The following is a 10,340-nucleotide window of genomic DNA, read 5'->3' as shown; positions in this document are numbered from 1 at the left end:
GGCATTGAAATCTTAATTGAGAGAAACATTTAGAAACGATGTAGACATCGAGCCACCCTAGGAGAAATGGACTCATGGCAGAGCATGTAATTTGGTCATGAACGCAAGAACTGCAATTTCGAGGTCAAGAATGCAGTCCTGAGTCAAAATGGAGGCAGGCTTTCATAATGCAGTTGCGGCGACGTTCCTTGAAAAGGAGCTATTTATTGCATCATTTCGGCCTGTGCAACTGAAGAAAAATGGAATATGCCCCTGAGAGTCTGGCTTAAGTTCTTGTTAATCCGAAATAGAGTCCGATAGTGACCTTAGTGACAAGGCTGACCACGTGCTAGTCAGTGTTCGTGCATGGTAGCGTTGTTTGCACTGTAACAGAACGACGTCCGGGCATCTGGTATTTGAATGCGGTGCGTGTGTTCAAAGAAGTACTGTAGATTTCAGAACCTGTGCTCTCATAACTTTTGCAAGCATTTAGGGAACGCAGCTATCTTTTTTTTTCTGTTAGCACGTTCTCAGAATAGGTACGATATGATAGAAAAAATATGACTGAATAAAATTTGAAATTTTGTGAGCTTTTTCAAGAGGCAGATTTTCCAAGTCCGCTGACCGTTTGCGGTCCTGTTTGCAGGCTAGTCGAGGTACATGTAACATTTCGATGTGCTAACTGCTGCTGAAGGGGTGGAAAAGGGATAAAGCTTTCTGCATTTCTTCCGTGCCACAGCCCACACCTATAAAGGCCTTAATGCCCTGCTCACTACCATTTAATGTTTGCGCAGGTTGAATGTAAAAACGCTACTGTGTTCCTGGACCATCTGGCTCAAAACACGACAGTCACAAGACTCATGCTGCAACAGAACTTCGTGAGGGCACACGGGGGCAAAGCACTTGCTCGTGTCCTGAAAAAACACATCGCCCTTGAGAGCCTCGAGGTAAGGCGTATGGTAGAGTTTTTGTAGAGCGATTATTTGTATATCCCATTCCGCACGCAAAAGCAGTCTATATGCCAGAAGTTTCTTCGCCTCGCCGGTTTTTTCGCCGGAGAGGCGTTCGACATGTTCCGATCCTAATTTAGACAGAGTAGCAGCACTCCATCATTGCAGTGCTATTTGCAATTGATTTGCTTTACTACCTTGTTTTATATCGCACTCCTTGAGCTTAAAGGGGTTGTGAAAAGAAAATGAAGCTACTCGGTTTTAATTTTTACTGCTTCCATAAACATTAGACATGCTGATTCCGAAATATTTCGACTCAATATTGAGTCTGCATTTAATAAAGCCCGTTCGAAATCGCTGCCTTTTTGTGCTCATGAAACGACCATGCGCCGCCGTCGGCTGGCACACGCACTACTCGACTACGTCATTTGAAGATCTTCAGAAACGTACAGATATCTTCAACTTTCGTTTGCCCTAAAATAATACCTTTATGAGAAATTCAGAAAGTGAAACAAAGTTTTCCAATTATTTGCAAGCGTAATAGACGATATGCGAAATGCGCAGCGCCATCTCTCGGCGCTCCGAGAACTAAGTCCTCCATGTTGGTACGGTACAGAAAACGAAACCACTGCCCAGCGTTGGTTTAAAAAGGCTGCGCTTCGTTTGAAAAGTAAAATGCCGATGCAATGTTGCGCTACCCTCTCCACTGTGAAAAGACACTACGATGCGTTCCAGAACTAGGTGCGTTCCAGCTTTTCGCTTTTCTATTTTTTTACTCCGTCCCAACGTTTTAGTAGCACAAAACGCCATGCGAGGTATCATGTGTCAGCACGCGGATCAGTGCGCAGCTTTCGCTTTCTGCGCTGATTTTTGACAAATCTCTCGAGGTGATTTGCGTTTAAATTAAGATAGGGACCACAGCCTTTGTTGTCTCTGATGAAAATTAGAAGCCGATTTCGTGCATTTATCAACTCTCCGGTCGGGCGTGAATATATATAGACGCCTACTTGAACAACGTAATAGAGAAGGTAATTTTTTTGAGCGGGCCAATCGCTCGTGCCCTGGCGAAGTAAGTTCACTCGAAGAACCATATGCCGATTACTGCTTAGTTTGCTACGTGTTCAGTCAAGTTTTTCCCGTGTTCAATTAGTTTTAGAAGGGCGAGCAAACTCTCTGTACCATACGCATATGTTACGCGCGTTAAGGAGTCTTTGTGAAGCAACACACCCTACGTATAAAAACTGAAGTGCGAATCCTTTATTTCTTGAGGATTCCAATACCTTCGATATCTGCGGCGACGAAAATCTATAAAATAAAGAAGCGAATAATATAGCTGCTTTATTATGAAGCAGGGACGCATTTCTAAGCTAGAAAGTACGTGCAACAGTGTTCTGAAAACGCTTCAGGCCATCAGATTTTATTATCGTTGTGGTAAGCTCAAACAGCTTGCTTCGCAACAAATCCATTTTTACAAGTTTGGGAGCAAGCTAGTTAAGTTTCGGAAGCCACCGAACATGCTAATTTCGCCCCTGCACACACAGCTTGACCAGCGTATTGAGTCCGTGCATGCACCTACAGCTGTAGCATCTTTCTCTAATCAAGCCGCCGCGGTGGCTCAGTGTTTATCTGAAAAAAAAAAAAAGCTGCGTCTTTGCTTACAATGTTTTGAATTATATGTGCATGCCTACTTTCCTCTTGTTAATGTCGACTGACTGACTGTGTCTTAAGCAGGACGCGGTTTCAACGAATTGTGGCGAAAATCAACCGACGCCGGGCTCTGAAACGGTGACGTTGAAAACCGCGGGTGCGCATTGCACATTACAGTAAAGGAATCGAATTACTCAGCTGGTCGAGGGTCTTGTGTGATTATACTGCAGTGCACGAAGCTCCTGGTGTCGGCGCGAACGAAAGTTCGCACTGTCACAGAAGTTTGTCAACACACGTGCGCACTCACCGCAAAATAACCGCTCGATACCCTACCAGATGAATTCGTGTCGACCTGGTAACAAAATAGTCATGATAATGCGTGATGCTTGAATTGGTGCTTTAATGCGAGCATTAAAATGACAACAGCACACGGTCACGACTTCCTAACCAACCGCACCTTCCGAGTCCGCCTAGGCGCAACCTTCTCCAACACTTTTATACAAGAAACTGGCGTACCCCAGGGGTGCACCCTCAGCACGACCTTATTCATCATCAAAATGAACTCCATAGGAAAAGTAATCCCAAAATCCATAATGTACTCAGTTTACGTAGATGACCTCCAAATAGCATGCACGTCTTCCAGCATACCTACCTGTGAGCGACAGATACAAATAACAATAAATAAACTGGCCGCCTGGGCAGATAGAAACGGATTTAGATTTTCTCCTCAGAGAACAGTAGCGGTTCTATTCTCTTTGAGACGAGGCCTACAGGCCGACCCCACACTATATCTAAACCAGACCCCATTACCTGTCAAACAAGAGCATAAATTTCTAGGAGTAACTTTCGATAAAAAGCTCACTTTCTTGCCACATATAAATAGCTTAAAGAAAAAATGTTCCCAGGCCCTCAATATACTGAAACTACTGTCAAGAAAACGCTGGGGGTCTGATAGGGCATGCCTGTTACATATATATAGTTCTCTGGTTCGCTCTAAGTTAGACTAGGGGTCCATCGTATATGGCTCAGCAAGACCATCCTACATAAAACGACTGGATCCTATCCACAATCTTGGTTTAAGGTTGTCTTCAGGTGCTTACAGAACTTCACCAATAGCAAGTCTGTATGTGGAAACGAATGAACCTTCCTTAGAAGATCGAAGAACTGCACTAACTTGTACATACATCCTCAAAATCCTTTCTCAGCCCAAACATCTGTTACCCAATTGTGACGAAATGCCCATCCCGAATACTCTTCAATAACAAGCCTCACGCGATTAAGCCGTTGCTCTTGCGCTTCGAAGAAAAATGCCAAGCTCTGAACATACTAAACGAAATTAAAAATATTGCCCCAAGACACGAAGCGCTACCACCGTGCTACACTCTCCCCACAGTGTGTGACGTCACACTAGCACGCTTCAGTAAAAACCTGTACGCCACACGACCATATAATACAAGAATATTTAGCACTACAAGAAAAATACAGAAATTACACTGCGTTTCATACTGACGGGTCAAAAACTCATGCTCATGTAGGAAGCGCAGTAATACAAGGAAAAAATGAAAATGCAGTACGACTGCCCTCATCTGCTACAGTTTTCACCTCGGAGTGTTATGCTATTAGTGTTGCGGTACAGAAAATAACAAATGAAAACATCAAAAACAGCATCATTTATACAGATTCACTGAGCGTCCTTACAGCATTAAACTCCAAAAATGCCACAGAGCCACTGATTGGAAGCATCATACACAATATAGTAAAGGTCACAACACGAAAACATGTTATAAAATTCTGCTGGGTTCTCAGTCACATTGGCATTAGGGACAATGAGAGAGCCGACATGTGTGCTGCACAAACCAGAACCATGGAAATAAAACATGTGAATTTGCCTCCTAGGGATTACATGAAGTTATTGCATAGCAGACTAAGAGCAAAGTGGCAAGCTACTTGGGAAAATGAAGGACACAACAAGCTGCATACCATAAAGCCCATTTTAAAAGAATGGAAATCATGCGCCATAAAGAACGTTTTATCGAAGTAATTTTATGTCGTTTACGCATAGGTCACACATACATCACCCATAACTTCTTATTAACAAAAAAAAGATAAACCTGTGTGTGAAATGTGTGGTGAGGAGCTCACAGTAAATCACATTTTAATTTCTTGTTCACATCTCGAAGAACTTAGAAAAAAAATTTTTACGGTATTTTACAATGAACACATTCCATTTCATCCGGCATTGCTTTTAGGCGAGCAAACACTTGTCGAATTTTCACTTGTTTGTAAGTTTCTAAAGAAAGCCAATGTTTTAAATCTATTATAATGTAACCTCTGTACACTTGACATAACATCATCTAACCTTGTGTTTGGCGCATGATAGCCCTAGTTGCTTATGCGCCATAAAACCCCATATAACTAACATTACAGTAAAGGAATCGAATTACTCAGCTGGTCGAGGGTCTTGTGTGATTATACTGCAGTGCACGAAGCTCCTGGCGTTGGCGCGAACGAAAGTTCGCACTGTCACAGAAGTTTGTCAACACACGTGCGAACTCACCGCAAAATAACCGCTCGCTATCCTACCAGGTGAATTCGTGTCCACCTGGGAATAAAATAGCCATGATAATGCGTGATGCTTGAACTGGTGCTTTAATGCGAGCATTAAAACGACAACAGCACACGGTCAAGGTTCGACTTTCCGACCCAATTTCAACTGCCGATTATTGCGATCATCAGCTGAGGACGCGGTAGTAGTAAGCTGGCGCTTATTGAAAGCACCTACATTTGGTCAAAGATCAGCTGTGAAAACAACGCAGCAGCTGAAGCTTGCCTGTTGAAATTCCACTCGCAAGAAGAAAGCGCGCATAGAAAACGATGCACCAGCTCGACGAGCTTGACCGACCTAAGATGGAAACCGGAAGTTGTGGGCGCGGTGTTGCCAGACCGCCAAGCAATTTCGTATATCGTCTATTCAACTCTGTTAAACTGCAGCGCGTGGTCATACATCAATCACTGACCTGGGACCAGTTTCGGTTTCGGTTCTGCTTCTCCATCCTCGTTGGCTTCAGTATCAGCGGCTCGACATAGCCTTGCTTACGTGAACCTATCTAGGTGGTGTTCCTTGACAGCGGTGGTTTGAGTCAGAGAATCGAGCTGAGCAAGGCCAGCCCATCTCGACGACTCCCTGTTTACATGAACTGGATACGAACGAGTCAGCCATCGCGGCGCGCATCGGCTCCGCGCTTTTGTTCTTTGCTGCAGAAAAATATATTCCGGAAGCGTGAAGAGGGTTAGGCATAATATGCAGATGGGGCTGCGAGTCAACCCACCCCTTGCGATAGAGATGAAGACTCGAGTCCACGACCGGGTTCGGAGGTTCACGGTCGGGGCTCTACAAGATCGCTTTGCACCTACCCAGGAACGCATCAAACGAAAAACTGCTCCAGCTCGGAGTCAGCAACACCTTCGACGAGCTCGCAGAGGCTCAAACGGGTGCACAACTGGTTAGACTCAGAGGCTCCCCCACAGGAAGGGCGCTCCTGAAGAGGTTGGGTCGGAACACCGGTGGTCTGGCTGACAGATACACAGAAGTACCAGACGACCTCAGAAGGACTTTCAATGTAGGGCCATTGCCGAAAAACATGGATCCCAACTTACACGAGGAGAGGCGGAGGGCTAGGGCCGAGCAGATGGACAAAAGGCTAGGCCGATCCGAAAACACACTATATACGGACGCTTCTATGTACGCAAGCGTAGAGAAGCGCACAGCCGCTGTAGTGGTAGTCAATGGTACAGGGGAAATGACCTCCTGCGCTTCAGTGGGAGTGTCGGGGATAGCGGAGGCCGAAGAGATTGCCGTCGCGCTGGCGGTAGCCGAAGGCTATAGAAGAGGCCGCTCCCTGAACATTCTAACGGACTCGAAAGAAACATGCAAGAGTTATACGAAGGGCAACATTAGCGGCATCGCCCTTAGGATCATCGGCGAGGCGGCAGCTTCCGCTGGAAAAACGCCTATACAGCATATCATCTGGGTGCCAGCTCACGCAGGCGTAGCAGGAAACGAAAGGGCGGACAGCCTGGCTCGAGGGCTCACTTACCGAGCAGGCTTATCGGACGCCCCGGAGTTACGGCTACTCACGTGCGAGGGAGGCTACGCAGAGACCCTACAACTTTATAGGGGAACTAGATTGAGGTATCCACCACCACACAGAGCACTGACTAGGGAAGAGGCTGTAGGATGGCGTAGGCTACAGACGAACACTTTTCCTAACCTGTACATATACAGCAAAATGTCACCAACGCAATTCAGAACAGACTGTCCCTGGTGCGGCGGTACACCTACACTCTATCACATTACCTGGGAGTGCGAAAGAAACATAGCATTCCACAATGATCAAACACCGAGTGAGGAGCAATGGGAGAGCTGTCTCTCCAGCAGCGAGCTCGAGGTCCAGAGGGCCTTGGTACAGCACGCTGTTGAAGCGGCACGACTCAGTGGAGCCCTGGACTGAGGGCCCACCCTTGCTCGAAGACTCAAGTCGCCAGCGCCCAAGCAGGACGACCAAGAAGTCTTCATCTCCGCGAATCTCTTGAAAGAGCAATAAAAGTTTTCTCTCTCTCTCTCTCTCCCGCAGGCAGAGGTGTCGCGGGCTCTCGGCATAACTGCTACTTGCCGGGCGCGCGACGTGCCGTTGTGAGCGGCGTAACAACGACTGACAGCAGCTCGCCGCCTGCGCCCAACCGATGTCAATGACAGGCCGCACGCGGCGCGTCGCACTGACAAGGGGCAGAATGCGAGCGCGCAGAGCGCCAGCGTCATAATGACGTGGGGCGCGTTTCTCGGGGCCGGCCTGTCAGCCAGGATGCCGGCCCCCGGAGTCAGAAAAACACGCTAGTATTATTTGTTCACGCTCATAACAAGCACTGGAATAGATGAATGCCAAAAATGAATCATTTTTGAGGATCGTTGGCTGATGCCGAGTTGCTGGCAGTATTTAATTCGGCGATAGAAGCAAATTTCATCCCATGACCGCATTATTTACTGCCTGGTCGCCGCTCGCATAGCTGGCATTTGCTAGCTCCGCTGTCATCGCGGAAATCGAGCATGTCTTTATTTTATTATGGGACAGCTTCACAGTTAAAGGGGTGACGAGAGTAGTAGCTTTTACAGCGCTGACCAGTTCCGAAGCTCCCTCAGCTGCGGTATCGATAGTATCGATGCAAAACCAGGTAGGCTTAGCGACGACCAGGGCCGCCGGCAAGCCTCGCAGTTCATCGCCCGGCGCGTCTGCAGGCGGCGTCGTTGCCGAAAGCTCGGCATGCTGCCACACCTTCCTCCATGTAACAGGCAGCCTTTCTGATAGCATGGCTGTTTTGTCTTTTCTGGTGCGAATGTGAAATAGCTGTGAATGTGAATGCAGGCCGGCCGGCAAACCTGGATCCCGTCCGCTGGCGTCATAAAAATGAGCTAAAGATTTTTCTTCACGTAAATAATAAACTGTGCGAGCAAGAAGTGTGGAAAATAGATCATTTTTAAGGATCGTTGAACAATGCCGAGTTGCTGGTAGAAGCAGCAGCTGTAATACGAGCAAATGTTTTGCCACAACCGCCGCTCAGCTGCCGCTGCCCGGCCGTTGCGGTCCGGCTTGCTCGCCTAGCGTCCGCTATATAGCTCCGCTGCCGAGCGCACCGCAACAATGACCATATTTTTTGTCGTGAGACGATGTTGTTGACAGTAGAGCGATGCCAAAAGCAGGCATTTTATTATAACCCAGGCTGCTTCCGAAGCGCTGTCCACCGCGGCTTCGATGCGAAGCAGGCCTAGCGACGACCAGGGCAGCCAGAGAGCAGTGCAGCTCGTCGCCTGGCGCGCCCGCGTCCAGCGCCGGCCAAGTTTTCGCACCTTGACCACGACCCCCTCTATAAACTTCCGACCTGCTCACTGACGTCACCCCTACGGCGGCGCGCGGACCTAAAAACTGTTGTGTAGGGACCGAAGTTACCGCCAGGTGTCGCCTGGACTAACCCCCACAGCAGACGATGCGATGTCGTGCGCGACGGTCCTGGCTGGTCCTCACGCACTGCAGTGCGCGTTCTTCTGTTTGTTTTTTGTGTTCCTAGCGCGTAGATTGACTGATTCATGGGGTTCAACGTCTCAAAGCAGCACTCGGGCCATGAGAAGCACCGTAGCGGAGGGTTCCGAAATACGATTGACTACCTGATCCAGTGCACGAGCGATTTTGCCGTGGGAACGCATAGGTATGAAAAACAAACAACAGTATTATACAGCGCATGGCCTGGAAAATGCAAGTCTTATATTCCTTTCCTTGCTTCATTTTGTGCAGCAACGCTTCGCTGTCTGGTGCAAAAGTAATTATTCGTGCATGGGTAGCCAATACATTGATCTTGAAAACCATGCAAGTTCCTGCAGCGCGAAAAAAATACAATTAGCGTACACTGTCACCCGTATAAGTCGGTTACCTTTACGACCTGCTCATTCCAGGTTCCGTAAACTTTACCTTTATCATCCTGTCCAGAAGGGAGGATAATAGAGAACGGCAGGGGCGCCCGCGTTTTATGCGTCGGGGTCTAGTAATAGCGACCTTCTAACAACGAAAGCAACACAAGTCGGCGTGCCGCTACGTGCTACAGCGACTATTCGCGCCTACAGTATCTTGAAAATGACCCCTAACAGCGTTAATTCTCGCGGTTATGGCCACTGTTTGAGCGTCGGTGGAGCTTCGCTGGCATTAACTGCCGCGTATCTCGATCGCATCGGAGGTGCCCCGAGCTTTCATTACTGCGGCTACATAGAGCGTTAGGAGGCAAACTGGACTTCATTCAGCAACTCTTGTGAGCGCTTCTCATCCATAGGAATGTTCCAAGCTTTATGTAGTATAGCTATGAAACTCTTGTGCTGAAAAACTTTATTTCCGTAGGATTTTCATCTTGAAAAAGGACATGTGTTCTGGTTGAACACTTTTAGACATCCTGTTGTTTGCAATACTAGATGAACCTGGGTGGTTAATCTTGATAACCACTATTAACATTAGATCCACCTAAAAGCCTCTGCAGAATGAAACTCAGGAACGATATTCTGCTGCAGCGAATGCATTTCTTCTCAAAGTGAAATGCTTAGCGGTTAAATCTCGTTATGACTGCGACAAATTTTCACGATTTTCATGCTCAGTACTAATAGACAAAAATTTGGAATTCCATGCAAGTTCCATGCTGCAAACCTTTTGCACGCGGCTGTATGTAGTAGTTTTGCACTGCACGAAATAGAGGTAAAAAGCAAGCTCACAGTTCAATCAAAGTTTTATTCCCTGAACAGATGGTACATTCTAGCACCAGTACTTGTAGTGACCATTTCTGTTCACAAGCATCACAAATGCAGGAAAATCAGTAATCCGAAACTGAAATGTTCAGACCAGCAGAACATATTTTATTAATGTACCATCATTAACACTGCCAAGTACAACCAGTATACTACCAGTTAAAATTAGGCTGTATGACTAAGGACCTAATCGAATATATACAAGCTCCAACTACCTAGCCCCCAGCAATTTACCGACAGCCCACCAACATCACATCTGAAGCAAGTATACAGGCATCAGTTCCCCACTTCCTCTGGCAGAATAAAATCAACCCTGCTCTAGCGGCTACAACATACTGACCTAGGACGACAAATTCGCAAATGAGACCACACAGAATAATAATAGCTCCTTTAATTTTCATCATGAAGGTGAGGGAGAAAAAGCTGAG

At 47.0% G+C, this 10,340-nt stretch overlaps 1 protein-coding gene across 1 annotated transcript in view; it reads left to right on the top strand.

Annotated features, from left to right (window-relative positions):
- Positions 1–724: 724 nt before the first annotated feature.
- LOC149336332 (uncharacterized) overlaps positions 725–10,340 on the top strand; it is a 28,306-nt gene continuing 18,690 nt past the window's right edge. The window contains exon 1 of the mRNA XM_089554698.1: positions 725–926. Coding sequence (XP_089410824.1) covers positions 762–926 — 165 coding nt within the window. The 5' untranslated portion in view covers positions 725–761. The remainder of the gene's footprint in view (positions 927–10,340) is intronic.

The sequence above is a fragment of the Amblyomma mixtum genome, chromosome 7 (assembly GCF_055824585.1).
Source record: "Amblyomma mixtum isolate Tamu chromosome 7, ASM5582458v1, whole genome shotgun sequence".
In the NCBI taxonomy this organism is placed as follows: domain Eukaryota; kingdom Metazoa; phylum Arthropoda; class Arachnida; order Ixodida; family Ixodidae; genus Amblyomma; species Amblyomma mixtum.
This window is presented reverse-complemented; position numbering and strand designations above follow the sequence as displayed.